The 18,296-nt window shown below is 44.6% G+C and overlaps 1 protein-coding gene across 9 annotated transcripts in view; it reads right to left on the reverse strand.

The window, feature by feature from the left end:
* Positions 1-1,530, reverse strand: part of DISC1 (DISC1 scaffold protein) — a 422,688-nt gene extending 421,158 nt beyond the window's left edge. For 4 of the 9 annotated variants that reach the window (XM_024249406.3, XM_054561508.2, XM_054561520.2 and 1 more), the window contains exon 1: positions 1,293-1,520. In XM_024249406.3, coding sequence (XP_024105174.2) covers positions 1,293-1,359 — 67 coding nt within the window. In that variant the 5' untranslated portion in view covers positions 1,360-1,520. Of the gene's footprint in view, positions 1-1,292 lie in introns of all 9 variants that reach the window. The other 5 variants (XM_024249403.3, XM_054561502.2, XM_054561528.2 and 2 more) reach the window with 4 other exon arrangements.
* Positions 1,531-18,296: the final 16,766 nt, after the last annotated feature.

Below are 18,296 nucleotides of genomic sequence, written 5' to 3' on the forward strand. Positions count from 1 at the left end.
AGGGCTCTTTTTGCACTGCGGCACAGAACTGAACCTCAGAGGACTTCATGTACCGTGCCGAGCACAGGAGAACTACATGTGTTTTTAAATGCCCTACTAGTCCTGCATTAATCAAATCAAACTGGTATTCTCACATTACTCCCAATTATTTAGATTTTGCCTAGGAAAAATAGCAACTAAGGTTTTTTGAGAGTGCACTGGGTATCTCAGGCATTGGGCAAGGTACTTCACTTCCACCATCGCAGTTAAACCACATAACAACCCTATGAAGCAGGTACTGTCACAGTCTCCTCCATGTCCAGGATTGACAGGCAGGCAGACTGTCTCCAAACCCCAGTTCCTATGGTCCTAGTGCTGCCCAACTCAAATTTGTCCAGTTGATGATAACACTTTGCAAATTGATTTCCCATACAACAAACCTAACGACACATGGAGGCCAGGCTATGAGTGTTCTCTTTTACATTTCAGGAGACTGAGGCTCTGAGAGGTTAAGCGACTGACCCAGCCCTGTCCTCACCTAGCAAGGACACAAGGCAGCACTCCCTAACTCTAAATCTCACTGTCTTTGGAAAACCTCACATTTTAAGAGTGAGAAGGTAGAAGTCCTGTCATTGTTGAAAAACAACCATCCACAATCATCACTAACTGTTGACAGCGAGACCCGCGCTCCAGGCGGTGGAAACCGAGCAGTCTCCGGCTTGGGCCGTCCCCGTTACTGTAGCCAAGTAGGAAGTGGGCGGTGACACTGATTTCAGAGCAGCCCCTAGGGAAGGCACAGGCACCAGTTCCTGGTCCCGCTCCCAGCCTCCTCCCTCCAGGTCCCCGAAGCAGTGGAACCCTAGATCCAGCTGGGTCTTGGGGTTAAGACGGGCGGGACGTCCCCTGTCCCGAGGGGGCGCAGGCTGGGGCGCACCGCAACGAGAGTGAGGGCGGCGCAGGTGTCCCAGGACGGATCCAAACCCCAAGCACGCCCTTGCAACCTTTCCCGGTCACCTGGACACGCAGCGGGGGCGCGGGAAAGACTCCTACAGTTTCGCAAACTGCGGGTCCCGGGGATCGCTGCACAGTCCTGGGTCAGGAACCTGGCCTGGCTCGGCGCTGGTGCCCGGCTGGCAGCCCAAGACTCGCTCTTCTCTCACCCCGCACTCCTCGCGTCCTGCCTCAGTTTCCCTCACCTCGAAAGGGGTTAACAGAGGCACGCCCTGACCTACACGACTTCCTGGGGGCCAGAGCGCGCCCTCCCTGCCAGGACCCCCCCAGGACGTGCTAGGACTCTGTGGCAGCTCCCCTACCTGCGCGGTGGCTCACGCCGCCGCCGCCGCCGGCGGCTGGGGCGCCCTGAGGACCCCTGCCTGGCATGCGCCCCGCTGCCAGCTCCTCCCGCTCCGCCTGGGCTGCCTCCTGCTCGCTCCCAGAGGCCAGAGGCGGGGGGAAGGGAGCAGCGCGCTGGACGGGAAGTGGGGAGGGGGCTGGCGACGAAGGGGGCGGCTCCTTTCTTCTCCTCAGCGAGTCCGCTGTTTCCTTTCCAGCATTGGCCCCTGACGCGCGCGCGCGCGCACACACACACACACACACACACACACACACACACACACACACTCACACAAGCTGCCGGAGCGGGCGGGGCCAGCGGCCCTCACAGGCTGTCTCCGGGATCTCAGGACCTCAGAAAGTTTGCTTTCACTCTGACTCATTTCTGGAGGAAACAAGAGGGGAAGTAGAGGAAGCCTCCAGGATGGGGTACAGGAGGGCGCCTTCCAGACGCGTGATTTAAGAAGTGGCCACACAGTGATGGAGAAGATGGAGGGATGTGAGGGGCTCATTTATACAAAGTGGGGGCGAGGGTGCGGAGTGGGGATGACTGATGACCCTGGAAAGAGATGAGTGGGAACAGATGTTTAGAAATGAGATAGGATTCCAACTTTCAGCATCTTCCAGCAGCTCCGGGCTGGTTCCAGGACACAGGCTGGTTCCAGGACACAGGAGTCCATGCAAGCTCCTAGGCAACTGACTCCGCCCTTCACCCCTTCTCTTTGGTTCATTCAAGGAAGCTACTGGAGCACCCCCTAGGTAGCACCTGCTATAGGACAATGGGTACAAGGAAGGGCTACACATGAGCTCTTTGCCCTTAAGCAGCTCACCTCCAGGCTAGAAGGAGAGCACATGCATAGAAAACCAAATCACAACATGAGATAGAATGCGCCATGTCCCAGAGGCTTGGCACAAAACCTCTTGCAATGGTTCAGGGATAGGAGGGAGAACTGTGAAGAAGGGTTGGGGAGACGTTCTGCAGGAATGGGAAGGATTTCCTTAGAACGAGAGGAGTTAGAACTAGAGGAAGGCTGAGGTCCTTCAAAAGCTGAAGATCTTAAGACTGAAAGCACACAGTTGTACTCAAAATCAGTGTGTTTGCCCGGCATGGTAGTGCACTCCTGTAGTCCCAGCTACCAGGCAGGCTTAGGTGGGAGGACTGCTTGAGCCCAGGAGTTCAAGGCTTCAGTGAGCTATGATGGGGCCACTGCACTCCAGCCCAGGTGACAGAGAGAGACCCCCCCACACCCCCACCACATCTCTAAAAATAAATAAATGTATGAATATCTAAGGCCGGGCACTTTGGGAGGCCAAGGTAGAAGGTTCACCTGAGTCCAGAAGTTTGAGATCAGCCTGGGCAACATAATAAGAACCTCTTTTTTTTTTTAACTTTCAAGTTCAGTTTGTTACATAGGTAAACTTGTGTCATGGGTGTTTGTTGTACAGAGTATTTTGTCACCCCAGGTATTAAGCCTAGTGCTCATTAGTTGTTTTTCTTGATCCTCGCCCTTCTCCTACCCTCCACCCTCCAGAAGGCACCAGTGTGTGCTCTTCCCCTCTATGCGTCCATGTGTTCTCATCATTTATCTCCCACTTATAAGTGAGAACATGCGGTGATTGGTTTTCTGTTCTTGTTAGTTTGCTAAGGATAATGGCCTCCAGCTCCATCCATGTCCCTGCAAAGGACATGATCTCATTCTTTTTTATGGCTGCATAGTATTCTATGGTATATATGTACCATATTTTCCAGCCTATCACTGATGGGCATTTAGATTGATTCCATATATTTGCCATTGTGAATAGTGCTGCAATGAACATGTGTGTGCATGTGTCTTTATAATAGAATTATTTATATTCCTTTGGGTGTATACCCAGTCATATGATTGTTGGTTCAAAGAGTATTTCTGTCTTTAGGTCTTTGAGGAATCACCACACTGTCTTCCACAATAGCTGAACTAATTTACACTCCCACCAACAGTGTAAAAGTGTTCCTTTTTCTCCACAACTTCTCCAGCATCTGTTATTTTTTGACTTTTTAATAATAGCCATTCTGACCGGTGTTAGATGGTATTTCATTGTGGTTTTGATTTGCATCTATCTGATAATCGGTGACGTTGAGCTTTTTTTTCATATGAATGTCATCCACATGTATGTCTTCTTTTGAAAAGTGTCTGTTCATGTCCTTTGCTCACTTTTTAATGGGGTTGTTTGGTTTTTTCTTGTAAATATAAGTTCCTTATAAGATGCTGGATATTAGATCTCTGTTAGATCACAGTTTGCAAAATTGTTTTCCCATTCTGTAGGTTGTCTATTTACTCTGTTGATAGTTTCTTTTGCTGTTCAGAAGCTCTTTAGTTTAATTAGATCCCACTTGTCAATTTTTGCTTTTGGCATCTTCGTCATGAAATCTTTGCCCATGCCTATGTGCTGAATGGTATTGCCTAGGTTGTCTTGCAGGGATTTTATAGTTTGGGGTTTTACATTTAAGTCTTTAATACATCTTTAGTTAACTTTGTATAAAGTGGAAGGTAGAGGTCCAGTTTCCATCTTCTGCATATGACTAGCCAGTTATCCCATCACCATTTAGGAAATTCTTTACCCATTGCTTGTCAAAACCCTTTCTATAAAGAAAAAAAAAAATTAATTAGCCAGCACAGTGGCCTGTACCTGTAGTCCAAGCTACTTGGGAGGCTGAAGCAGGAGGATCACTCTAGCTCAGGAGGTCGAGGCTGCAGTGAGCAGTGATTGCACCACTTCCTTCCAGCCTGGGCTAATAGAGTGAGACCCTGCCTAAAGAGAGAGAGAGAAACAGAGAGAGAGAGAGAGAGAAGCCTCAAATCCTGCCTGAATTTTTAGCCTAGCAGCCTGCCCTTCAAATTTCAAACTTGCTAGACCTTAAAATCAAGTGAGCCAATTCCTTAAAGTAAATCTTTCTCTTCTTTCTCTCTCTTGCGTCTTTCTCTTTTTCTTCTCTCTCTTTCTATCTCTTTCTCCTCTCTCTATCTCTCTCCGTTTCTCTCTTTCTCCTCTCTCTGTCTCTCTCTCTTCTGTCTTCTCTGTCTATCTATCTATCTATCTATCTATCTATCTATCTATCTATCTATCTTCGTGTCCTCCTCCCACTTGCTCACTCCTTTCTTTGGGTCACCTCCATTAGTTTCTCCCCTTCTACCCACCCCTTATCTTGGACCTCCCCAGAATTTAATCCATGGCCTGCTTCTCTTCTTGAGCATCCCTCATAGTTGACCTTACTCATCCCTCTCATCCACTTCCAGGGTTTCAACCACCCGATGCAACCTCAATCAGAATCCCTGACTGCAACCTCTCTCCCAAACTCCAGATTCATATTTCCAACTTACAGATTCTGCTGGGTTCTCGAAGTTAATATCACCAAAATGATTCTCATGGTCCTCTCTAGCACATTCCCAAAACTGCTGCCTTCCCTGTATTAAACTTTTCTTCAAGATAGCTTTACTCTCTTCTTGTCCCCCCAGCCAATCCTACATCCCCCCTCACCTTTGTCCCTTTCATTCAGCCATTGGATCCTGTCCTTTCCACCTCAGAATTGTCTTTTGTATCCATTTCCTCCTGTCCATCCCTTGCTAGCCCTAAATTAGACTGAGCTTCATTGTATTTCCAACTGCCCCCTCAACAGCACCACTTGGTTGTCTAAGAATCCATTCAAACCAACTGAATGAAAACCATTCCCATTCTTTTCCCCTCGATTCTGTACTTCTAATTGTGTTCCATACCTCCACCACTGGTCCTACCAACCATCTCATTAGCCCTGTGGCATAGTCTGGAAGGCATCATACTATGTGGTTAGGAGGATACGCTCTGCACTCAGATAACGGCACCATATCTGAGCTCCACTACTTCTCAGCTGTGGACTTTGAGAAGTTATTTAACCCTCTGCTAAGTCTCAGTCTGCTCATCTGCAAAACAAAGGTAATGGTGGTACCATAGAAGGTTGCTGTGAGAGGGTCTGATATATGGTCTAGAGTGGGGCCCAGGCAATGGATTTTTTTAAGTCCTCCAGGTGATTCTAAAGCACAGTGAGGGTTGGGACCCCCTTCTGTAGTGGTAGTATGGACAGATTTGTGGTAGATGCAGAAAGACTGATTAGGAAACAGGTAGGAGTTCCAGGTAAGAGACCATGAGCATTTGTAATGAGGATAGGGAAGATATGGCTGGCTGAGCGTGGTGGCTCACATCTGTAATCCCAGCACTTTGGGAAGCCAACACAAGTGGAACGCTTGAGTCTAGGAGTTCAAGACCAGTCTGGGTGACATGGTGAAACCCTATCTCTACAAAAAAAAAAATTAGCTGGGTATGGTAGCATGCACCTGTAGTTCCAGCTACTTGGGGGGCTGAGGCAGGAGGATCACTTGAGTCTGGGAGGTTGAGGCTGCAGTAAGCCATGTTCATGCCAATGCACTCCAGCCTACGTGACAAAGTAAGACCTTGTGTCAAAATGAGAGAAGAGAGAGCGAGAGAGAAAGAGAGAAAATGGGGCCATATTCAAGAAACACTTAGGAAGTAAAATTATATGAAACCTGGTAAATAGATGTTGAGGGTAATTGAGAGGAAAGCATCTAAGATGACTCCGGCTTTTAATTTAGTTGACTAGGCTAGGTGGATGTGATTCCCAAATATGTTTGTTCATTATAAGCACTTGGGGAAAATTTATATATTTTTTCCTAGCTGTTATGTATTATATATTCCTAGTCTTATCAAAGACCTGTGTGCAAGATTATTCCATTTTCACCTTGATTATTCTGGGAACTATGTTTTGCAGAATCACCTTCCCTGAATGGATCCCAGCTACACTTGGCCAAAAGAATAATATTTGGGAGGTGGCAGTGAGCTGTAGTCATTTTGTTCTAAGGTTACTGTTGGTTGGAGACAGTCAGAGACATATGCAAAGGTGCTGGTGGTTTCCAGTTTGCCCTACCTCTCCCTATTCCATGCCCAGGTCTCCTCCTCAACTACTAGCTCCATGGACCAATAGCAGCCCCAGGCTCCCTATGAGATGCTTCTCTGCACATTCACAGAGGAAGTAGACACAGAACCATCAACCTTCTGTAGGTGTCTATACCAGCCCCTTCACAGTCCTCCTCCAACAGCTGTACATACATAGCTCCCAGATTTTCTGTAAGACCCAACTCATTCACCCACACAGGGCTGGTTAAACACCTTTCTCAGATCCTTCATCTCCCCTTTTAGACTTCTGCTTCTCCAGCTCTTCTCACAATTGTGTGAGGTCTAATTCCTGCAATACATTCCTTATTCCACAATATTCATAGTGGTTCTCCTTCCCCAATTGATCCCTCACTGGTAAACCTCCCAACTCCAAATCTCTGGTGTGGGTACTATAGCAGTCTTCCTTTAGTTTTTTGACAGCTTTCTCATTCCAACACAATGCTGTATTAATTAGCACTCTTAATTGCAACTAATCAAAACCAATATACTCTAACTTAAGTAAAACAAATTTTGGTGAGGAAACAAGAGTCATTTCATGGAGGCTGAAGGCATAAGGAAGCTGGTCTTCTGGAAACACTAGAGCCAGCTCTGGAAAGCCAGAAGGACCCTGGAAGTCTTGCTCATCCCTACTTTTTTCTGCAAATCTGCTTCCGAGTTTACCTGTTTGTAATCCAGCCACATGAAGAACTCGACCCTCTTGAAGCCGATTCTGGATCTTTAGGAGCAAGATCCTAGTGAGTTCAGTAGGTCGGGAGTCCCTCTCTCAGGTCATCAAGTGTAACTGAAGAAGTGGACCCCATAGGAACACAAGACAAGCACAGCCCCCAGGAAACCAACCCTGAATGAGGGGCGAGTGGAGACCATCACCTTGGACAGCCATCCCCAAATGTGCCTACTTTAAATGTCATGGTGAAGATTAGACACCATGAATCCTGCTGCCTGCAAATAAACAAATGACATCTATAGTTTCCCTCTGCTTCTAAGTTCTGGCTGCTAACACATGTAAAGGTTGACCACAGAGAGGATAAAGAAGAGCAAATGATGAAGGGATGATTGTTCTATCAATCTTTTAAATTTAAATTACTGGACAACTCTTTCTTGTGAATACTACCAAGTCTTCATGAGATTGGAAATGGAGTAATGCCATGCTGACACAATCTGAGGTCATAGCCTAGAATCTTTGCATCACTAGCAGGATCAGCAGTTGCTCTGTTGTATTGAAATTATGCATATCTACAGATTACATTTACACAGTCAATGAACATGAAATACTAGTGGTATGAAATTGTAGCCAGAATCTAGGAGCTCAAAGGAAGTAAAATGTATAACTCTTTTGCCAGGTAACAAATACTATATGATTCCACTTATATGAAGTAACTAAGTAGTAAGATTCCTAGAAACAGAAAGTAAACCGATGGCTGCTGGGGACCGGGAAAGGGGAAAATGAAGAGGTGTAGTTTAAAGGATACAGAGTATCCTTTTTAAAAAGTTTTGTAAAACAAAAGGTTCTAAAGGGCTGGGCATGGTGGCTCATGCCTGAAATCCCAGCACTTTGGAAGGCCGAGGCGGGCAGATCACAAGGTCAAGAGATCAAGACTATCCTGGCCAACATGGTGAGACCCCGTCTCTACTAAAAGTACAAAAATTAGCTGGGCATGGTGGCACGTGCCTGTAGTCCCAGCTACTCGGGAGGCTGAAGCAGGGGAATTGCTTGAACCTGGGAGGCGGAGGTTGCAGTGAGCCGAGATAGCGCCACTGCACTCCAGCCTGGTGACAGAGACAGACTCTGTCTCAAAAAAAAAGCTCTAAAGATCCATCACACAACAGCATGAATAAATTAATACTACCGACCTCTACACATAAGCATGGTAAACATGGGGGTTTTTTAACCACATTTAAATGGAAATAAATATTATCACTACCAAAAATTGTGTTTAAGAATATGGAAATCTCTTAGAAGTTTACTAATAATAACTCATGGACACTTACAACATGCCAGACACTATTCTATACAATTTAAACTTGTTAAAGGTATTTCACCTTTACAATAACCTGATTTCATATCCATTTCTAGATGAGGTAACTGAGGCACAGAAGGTTAGAACTTACTCAGAATCTCAAACATAGTAAGTGGCCGAGCAGGGATTTGGGCCCAGGAAATCTGGCTGTAGAGCCCATATTCCTACCCACAATCATATGCTGTTTTCTCACTAGAGAAAATGGCATTTTCTGATGCCTGAGTACAAACTGTCACTCTCCACTCATATAATGAGATTTATTATACTTAGCTAATAAGTATGCTGCACTTTCATGCATAATATTCTCTCTCCCTTCCCTTAATTTTATCCCCAGAAGAAGGTGAGATGGGAGAAGGTGGGCTATGACAATCATGCTTTATATACAATCAATGTTCCTTTTCATCTCCCCTTCTAAATTGTAAGCTGTTTGAGGGCAAATGTCATGCCTTATTCATTTTTGCATCCTGTCTGGTCAGAGACTTGTTGGAATGAATGATCTAAATTAAGATTCTGACTCTTGACAGGCTGGTTGATTTATCTGTCAAGTGTCCTACAAATTCTCTGAGTATGGCAATGATAGATACTCAAGAAAATTCCCATCAAGTTACATAACTAGAGTTAAATAGGAAATATTCTCATTGAGAACAATAACAATGTTCAAACAATTCTGGGAAATTTAATTGTTTAAAGGAGATCTTTTCTTTAAAGAAATGTGAATGAATTGGGGAAAAGAAATCACTCTTAAACTCAGGAAATAACATTAGACAACATGAAGACTCTCATTTGTTAATGCCTGGAAATAGGAAGTTGGTTCAGTTTCAAATACCATCAGATAGTGGCCATGCCAAAGGATGTTATCCTAGTGTTAGGCTAAATATATAATATAAATAACCTTCCTTTTGCAGTGCATATTTTCTTAAAGCCACAATAGTGAGATAATTCATGGAAACTGGCAGAGAGGCTGCAGGCTCCCACTCTAGACCTGTGATCCCGAGATGCCCAAAACTTGTGGTCATCTTTACCTCCCAGTGATTAGCCTCCGCTAGAGATGTGGCACTCAAAATGTGTTTACCTGGTCAAACAGCCAAAGCCATTAAGGAAGGGCACATTAATTTTACTCTGCCTAAAGACCTACCACTCAATGGTTTAAACCTGTTTCTGCCAGTTTACCACATGTAATATAGGAACAGCTAACCCCACTAACTCAGAATCTCTCCAGTCAGAGATTTATTCAAAATTAAATAGTTCACTGTGGGAGGAGTGCTCCTCCTCCGGCTGCTCGGTTTTGAATAAGTAGACCTTGTTCTCTATCCGTGTCTACATTTACTCCAACTTCCACCGAGGAAGAGATACTCGCCCCCATCTCACTGTTTATCACCTTGGCCATATCACCTATCATTCCTAGGTGATAGGCACCAGCCCTCTCTTTCCATCTTTCACATTGATTGTCTCATGTGACCCTTGACAGGTAGCACTGTTACTCTCACAGCTCTCATATACAGGGGGACAACCTGAATGGCCACAATAATAGGTGGCAACCTTATTTTCATTAGAAAGCGCAGCAATTTCAAGCCTCTTTTTCTGATTTTTAATCTTCTGGCCAACCTCTCTTCATTGGTTTTCTGACCCAGTCCTCTCACAGCTGATTTTTATGTTGTCTGATCAGCATAAATTCCTGGCTTGTGTCTTCTTAATGAGAGAGAGGAGACCTCCCTGTCCCCCAAAACTGATGCACATTGCAACCACCAGGAGCTTTTAAATGCCCCAATTCAACAGCCACGTTAGAAGATCTCAGGAGGCTCTGCAGGCAGTTTCAAAGACAGCGTCTATAAGTGGACCACTGTCCGAAGTCAGGAGTTCGTCTTATTAATGAAGTGCTTGACGTTAAGCCACTCAAACTTTTCCCATCTCGTCCATATTCCTCATGTGTTACACAGTGAGTAAAGTAATTGTGTGCTTTAATCTTCTCTTGCAAATGCTGTTAATGGTCAGGTCTCTGTAAGGCTATTCCAGGGGAAGAAAGATTCATGCCATTCAGCCAATTTGAAATTTGAATTCAAGAATTGATTAGGGGTTCTTTCTCCAATTAAATGTGTGTGTTTGGGGATACATCACTTTATTTTCTAGCTTCCTTCTTTGAAAACAAAGGGGAAACCAGATGAGTGGCTTTTAAACTTTTGTTTCATGGCTGGTTGCTAAAAACTTAAGAAAAAACAAGAAGCTGAGATATATAATGACAAGTAAATTTACTTTTTTTTTTTTTTTTTTTTTTTTAAGATGGAGTTTTGCTCTTTTTTGCCCAGGCTGGAGTGCAATGGCACGATCTCGGCTCACTGCAACCTCTGCCTCCTGAGTTCAAGCAATTCTCCTGCTTCAGCCTCCCGAGTAGCTGGAATTACAGGCACACACCACAATCCCTGGCTAATTTTGTATTTTTAGTAGAGACGGGGTTTCACCATGTTGGCCAGGCTGGTCTTGAACTCCTGACCTTGGGTGATCTGCCTGCCTCAGCCTCCTAAAGTGCTGGGATTATAGGTGTGAGCCACTGCACCCAGCCATACATTTCTTTAAAGAAAAAAAAAAAAAACTTCTACCAACTACCATCGCCACCATTTCATAAAGAAAAGCCTTTTTTAACCTCAAAAAAATAATAAATATGTGATAGAAGCTAGGACAGTTCCTTAAAAAGAGTGAATTTTGCTTTCTCAAAAGCTCATTTATCCTGGTTTTTCCTTTCTTTTTTATTTTGTCCTGGCCGGTGAAACTTCCATAGTAGGTAGAACCAGTCTCCAACTGTGGTCTTAGGGACCAACTAATGAGACGGCCCCTGAGCTGAGGAAGCCAGAGAGCTTCTCTTTTCAGTGTGATGCAGAGTTTGCAAAAATAAGCTCATGAATATTATTAAGCTTTATGTTATGAGAATGTTTACCTGTTTTCAAGTATAAACCTGTTTGTAAGATTTTGAATTTCAGATTTGGCCTTTCAGAGGACAAAACTGGAACATAGGCATAAGAACTAAACTACCAGTAGCCACAGAGGCACTCACCAAATATTTCTGAGTTGCTGGCATCCAGACACATAGTGGGAATGCCTTCCCAACCTCTTTGAAGCTGAGGATGGCCATATGACTGGCTTAGGTCAGTGAAATGTGAGCAGAGGAGATATGCTTCCCATCTGGGCGGAAGCTTTAGAAGCCAGTGCTTGATTCATCGCTCTTTTTCTGCCTCTATAGCATAAAAGTAAGTCTTCAGATGGAGCTTCTGTCAGGCTTGATCCCAAGAGCCTCTGTGAGTAGGATCTCGCCTGTAAACTTCTATAGAACATAAAACATGAACAAGAGAAAAGGAAGCATACATTGAATTAAGCTACTGATATGTAGGTGTCTTTGTTGCCACCGGATAACCTATCTCATCTTGATTAGTCTACCAAAGTTCTCTCAGTTCTGAAAGCCTGTACATGAATGGCCACACGATGTCTCAGATCGTAAGTTGTGGAACTGGAGCTGCTTTCACCAACAATACTGTCATCAACAGCACTCACGTTCTTCAATCATGCCGCCTCCCCCAAATCCTAACTAAGGTGGTTCTAATATTGAGCAAGGCATTATTCCAGAAGTGAAATCCAAGGCTTGGCAATAGTCAGAGCACATGAGGGCAGGATCATGACAACATGGGGAAGAGAAGATTTCACAGGGTAGAGCACTCCTTGGGGGATTTCCTTGCTCTAGGTTGGAATCAGAAGGTTAAAAGACTTCCAATCTGGTTTCAAAATGTTTTATGGGACTTAAAGAAATCTTAAAGGGGAAGAGGAGACTTTTCTTTCATTCATCAGGCATCTGGGACTATGGATACAATGGCTGGAGCTCTAGACGCCATCTTGAACCTTAAAGACAAAGCCACAGCTTAGGAATGGCAAAGCAGATAACTGGAATTAGTCTGGTTCCATGACAACTTTGCCATATCCCCCCTGGATTGCCTTCCTTTAGATTTCCTTTATGGAACAGAGAAAAATTGTTACCTTGTTTATGCCACCATTAGTTGTTTTTTCTTATATGAAGCCAAGCCTAAATCTAACTATTATATACCATTTTTTAAAATTATTTGAAGGATACTGTTTATCTCATTCTTTTTAAATTTTTTGGCTTTTTGGATTTTTACAATTTAAAATAATGTATATAATTTATTTTAAAAGAAATATGAGGGCTGGGCATGGTGGCTCATGCCTGTAATCTCAGTACTTTGGGAGGCCGAGGTGGGTGGATTGCCTGAGGTCCAGAACTCGAGACCAGCCTGGCCAACATAGTGAAACCCCGTCTCTACTAAAAATACAAAAATTATCTGGACGTGGTGGCAGACACCTGTAATCCCAGCTACAAGGAAGGCTGTGGCAGGAGAATTGCTTGAACCCAGGAGGCGGAGGTTGCAGTGAGCCAAGATCATGCCACTGCACTCCAGCCTGGGCAACAAGAGCAAAACTCTGTCAAAAAAAAAAAAAGAAAGAAAGAAAGAAAGAAAATATGAACGTACTAAAGAGACATATTCTTTTTATTAATGTGTGAACACAGCATGGAGCCCACTGGTGTGAGGAACTGACCTTGGGGAGCCACCTGGATTCCAGGCTGCCCTCATTCAGTGTCTGAAGCTCAGCTCTGATGCATAGGGGTGGGGAGGGTGGCTAAGGAATTTTTACTTTGATCATCTTGGTCGGGTTTTGAAGGCTTTTGTTACCTGACCCTCTCTTCACAGTGGGTTGCCATCTTCAAGTCTTTGGCCTGAAACCTCTGAGGATATGATTACCACATCCCTTCACCTTTTGCCTGTTGAGAAAAGCAACCACCGCTTCTTTTGTTCTTACTCCAGTCAGCTTTTTGCGCTTTCTCAAAGAACAACGAGTCATTACATCTCAACTAGCCTTCTAAACAGCCAGAGTTTGAACTGAAGTGTATGTATACGTGGTACATAAGGAAACTTAGGGGTCTGAAAGTACATCATGAAAATCTTGAGGCAATATTGAACAACTTCCTTTTTTAATCTCCAGGGATCTATTTAGCCTCTGGGTTTTTAACCTTTCAATATATCATTTGATTGGTAGTTACCCGTTCCTGAGGGCCACTCAGGTGAGGAGGCTCCAGCAAAGGTATAGAAGAGGATGAGAACACATCCCTGAGGCCACACTGCAGTATGTGAGAACAGAGACTGAAGACCAGTGATGACCACTGGAAATAGTTTACAATTCCACTGTGTTAGTTCTCATGCTGCTAATAAAGACATGTCTGAGACTGGGTAATTTATAAAGGAAAGAGGCTTAATTGACTCATAGTTCAGCATGGCTATGGAGGCCTCAGGAAACTTATGATGATGATGAAAGGGGATGCAAACATGTTCTTCTTCACATGGCGGCAGGAAAGAGAAGTGCAGCATGAAGGTGGGAAAGCCCCTTATAAAACCATCAGATCTCGTGAGAACTCGCTATCACGAGAACAGCATGGAGGTAGTTGCCCCCGTGATTTAATTACCTCCCACCAGGTCCCTCCCACCACACATGGGGATTAATGGAACTACAATTCAAGATGAGATTTGGGTGGGCACACAGCCAAATCATGTCATCCACCAAAGATATTCCTTGCTCCCAGGTCATCTACCACCACCCATCTGCCAAGCTTTGCTTAGTGATTGACAGCCGACTTTATCACCAGCCTGGTTCCCATGGATTTGGAAAGGTCAGTCTGCAGCAGCCTACCCCTCTATCAAAACAACTGAATGTGAGTTCTAAAGCCAAGTAGACATTCAAAAAAGTTATCTTTGCAAAATTCTTTCCATTCAGGCATATATGCAAGAACTGACTCTAATGACATAATGCATTTGAACAGCTTCATATGTAGCAACCCTCAATCATTGCTAGTTTCTATCTTCCCTTCCCCTATTCTGCTATTATTCATTTCACCACCCCAACTGAGAAATAAGATGGTTTAGTCGAAGTTTGCATGAGTATTATAAAGAGGTTTTATCATCTTGTCAGGAAGGCATTTTTTTCCATTCATTCTTCAAAGGAAGTCATTCTCCCTAACAATCAAAATCATCTATTTTCTTTACCTGTCTTCCAGGAAATGACACTGAATGAGCTAACACTATTGGGGAATGAATAGCACTGACAGCCCTTGAGGCTCTTGCAAAAGCACTTGCCCAGTGAAATGTGCACTCACCCACAGCTCCAGCTGCCATTCCTGCACAAGGTCAATGCCAGAAGCTCATCTGACTGGTTTGCCCCCAGGGCCCTGGAAACAGCAAAGCTGCACACCGTGATCAAACCACAGCCCTTCCCAGGAGACGCTGACTAAAGCACTTCACTCATTGAGAAGATTTTGTCCTAATCCAGAGGCTTTCCACCTTCCTGCTCATGAAGAGCTGATTTGGAACATCCCATGATTTGCTACAGATGATGGTTCTAGAAGCACTGCCTGAGCACACCAAGACTATGTGTTGATATCCTCATAGACATTAAATCCATGGTTTCATCTCTTTGGTTACTTTGCCATCAACCAACCTATGCATTTAATTAGCACCTCCTGGATACACAAGCAGTGCTAGGCACTGCGGGGGATGCAAAAATTAGCTGGTTGCTTGGCGGCAAAGAGAAGGGAAAAGGGATGAATAGACAGACCGCAGGAGATTATTAGGGCAGTGAAATCATTCAGCAGGATACTGTAACAGTGGATACACGACATTATGCATTTGGCAAAACCCATTGAATGTACAACACAAAGAGTGAACCCCAATGTAAACTATGGACCTCAGTTTATAGTAATGTATCAATATTGGCTCATCAGTTGTAAAAAATGTGCAGCCCAATGCAAGATGTTAATAATAGAGGAAGCTGTGGGGAACGGGAGGGAGTATACAGGAACTCTGTACTTTCTGTTTAGTTTTTCTGCAAACCTGAAACTGCTGTTAAAAATAGTCAATCCAGGAGGCAGAAGTTGTGGTGAGCCAAGATCGCGCCATTGCACTCCAACCCAGGCAACAAGAGCAAAACTCCATCTCAAATAAAAAAAAAAAGTCTATTGATCGGGCACAGGCACGGTGTTTCACGCCTGTAATCCCCACACTTTGGGAGGCCAAGGCAGAAGGATCACTTGTGTCCAGGAGACCAGCCTAGGCAATATAAAGAGACTCTGTCTCTATAAAAAGAAAAAATAAAGTCTATCAATTCAAAAAAATAACAGGCTACTTGAATAGATGAGACTGGCTCACACGTAACAGAGGACATGCAATAAGGCAGTAGGTAAGCAGGTCTGCAGTGACATAGTTCAGGATCCCAGGTGCAATTATTTCTTCCACTTCCTGCGATTCCTCACATTTTAAATTTTAAGGCTGTGAACTTCACAGCAATAAGGACCAACTAAGAATAAGCCTATGAAATTGGCTTGCACACCATCCAGCACTGTACATATAAAGTCATAAATAAATAAATGTGTTCTTTTTAGTCCTAACCTTGGAGAAATTGAGAAAAGAAAATGAAACACACAAGGGACAGGTGATAAGAAGAACACACCTGCCAGTTTGAGAAAAGCCCTCAGCAGCATCGGCCATTTGGCAGTGGTGGCAAATGGAGTGAGCAGAGACTAAATATCTGCATTCCACTGGTGGCCACGATAGTAACAGAAAATGCGTAAGGCGAAAGTGTTCTCACAGGACCAGACAGGGAAGTGAATCATCCTGAATCACACATGTCTGAGATCCTGAGCTTCACACCTTGGGTCAGATGTGTGTTGTCAGTTGAGAAACTGAGCTGCATTCTTGAGCATGAGCTAGACGCCTTGACAGATGGTAAGTACCTGCTCCTCCGGGCACCCATCATCTAAGCAGCCTGGCAGAAGGATCCCAGCTCCCTGTGCCCAGCTGGTAATCTTCTTATGTCCTGGGGCTTAAGGAGTGATAGCCCTTTGCAATTGTTCTTTCCAGGCAAAACTTAAAGCTGAGAAGTCTGCTTTACACTTGATTGTTTATAGTAAGAAAGACGGATACGGATAGACAAGCCAGGGATTGGAAAGGAAAATTGACAATATCTGACATTGCTTATTATTAGAGTTTCAAAGCATTTTCTCATCCATTCGCTCTTTTGATTATTACAACCAACATTTAGGAAAGCACGAAGGAATCATTCCAATTTTATAATAAACCAAAGAAACTGAGATGCAGAGAGTTGCCCACAGCATGGCTAGTAACAGGCAGTGCATCCAACAGGATTGGATTGCCCAGCAAACTTTCTGCACCCAAATAAAATACAGGTTCTGCCTGCAGGGGTCTTGGCTCTTTGGGGAGTACACAGAGACGCATTTTTTAAAGTTATTTAGAACTTTGCAGGAGGCAGAAAACCACTATGGGCTCAGGTGATCTTTGTGAAAGAGGAGAGAAGACAGGGAGAATCTCTCAGGCAAGAGGAAAATTGAGAGTCAAGCCACATGGCTTGTCTAACAGAACCCCCAACCTGAATCTGACAGCTCATCTTGGCGAGAATCCAGAGGAGGCGACTTCAGAGATGCAGGTGAAGGCCAGGTTGTGAAAGGCCTTTAATGCCAGGCTACCTAAGGGGTTGAGCTTTTTTCTCATCACCAAGAAGGAGCCATTAAAGATTCTGAAGCAGCGGGGAATCTGTACCAACTAGGCTTTGGGGGAAAGAGGACCCTGAGGGAAAAGAGAGGCAGCAGGATGAGGAGCCCAGGCACAGGTTGGGAGGAATGGAAGTGGGAAGGCAGGAGAGAGGTGGTGGGAAAGTGGAAGGGAGTTGGAGTGGAAGTAATTGAGAGGAAAGGACCACAGTGCAAGGCAGTATGAAGAAATAATGGCACCCCTAAAGTTAAGTTTGAGATGTGGGCTGGATGTGGTTGGAAGTCCTTAGCAAGTCATAAGAGATGATGGGCTGATGGTCAGGAGAAAGGTCAAGAGACATTTACCTGCGTGGATATGATCACTGAAGTATTAGGAGGGATAAGAAGGTTGAATGGGAACAGAACACTGAAACTTGGGTCCTACCACCTTTAAGAAGTGGGATCAGAAAGGCAAGCAAGAAAAAGATGTAAGAGATGGGAAGAGAAGCAGAACAGAGGGAAGGCAGCTCTCCCAAGAAGTCTTCCCAATCAGGCCCCTGGCTCCAATTGTGCCCATTCCCTTCTTTACACCAACTACCTCCCTGTGTCTAAGCTGGGTTCATGTCCCAGGTCCTGCCACACTCCAGAAGTGTAGTATCAAGTTAGAGACTTAGAGACATCTGCGGAAGTTTACTAGTCTTGTGACAATCCAGAGCAGTCATGAAAACCAGACAAAAATAGTTTCAAAAAGGAGATGTGGGACTGGGCCCTGTGGCTTTGAGAGGCTGAGGCAGGAGGACTGCTTGAGGCCAAGAGTTCAAGAACAACCTGGACAATGTAGGGAGACCCCATCTCTGCAAAAAATAAAAATAAAAACTAGCCTGGCTCAGTGGCATGTACCTGTGGTCTCAGCTACTCGGGAGGCCAAGATGGGAGAATTGCTCAACCCAGGAGGTTAAGGCTTCAGTCAGCTGTGATCATGCCACTGCACTCCAACCTGGGCAACAGAGCCAGACCCTATCTCAAAAAAAAAGTGGGTGAGTAGGGAGATATTGGGCAATAAGAACTGCAAAGACAAAACAAGTAGGAAGGCAAAAGAGAAGAATTGCTTCAAGGGAGCTGTTTCAGGTAGAACTCCAGGAGCAGGATGAAAAGGTGAAGGTGCTAGGGAGGATATGAATGGCGCAGAAGTAAATGTCCAGCATACTGCCTACTCTTTCAAGAAGTTTTGCAGAGAAGAGAGAGAAAGTGTGGGGAGGAATTGTCAATGGAAAGCAAGAGAAAGAGAAGATTCTTTTTTTTTTTTTTTTTTTTCTTTTGAGGCGGAGTTTTGCTCTTGTTGCCCAGGCTGGAGTACAGTGGTGTGATCTCTGCTCACTGCAATCTCCACCTCCTGG

The sequence above is a fragment of the Pongo abelii genome, chromosome 1, assembly GCF_028885655.2.
Source record: "Pongo abelii isolate AG06213 chromosome 1, NHGRI_mPonAbe1-v2.0_pri, whole genome shotgun sequence".
Classification (NCBI taxonomy): domain Eukaryota; kingdom Metazoa; phylum Chordata; class Mammalia; order Primates; family Hominidae; genus Pongo; species Pongo abelii.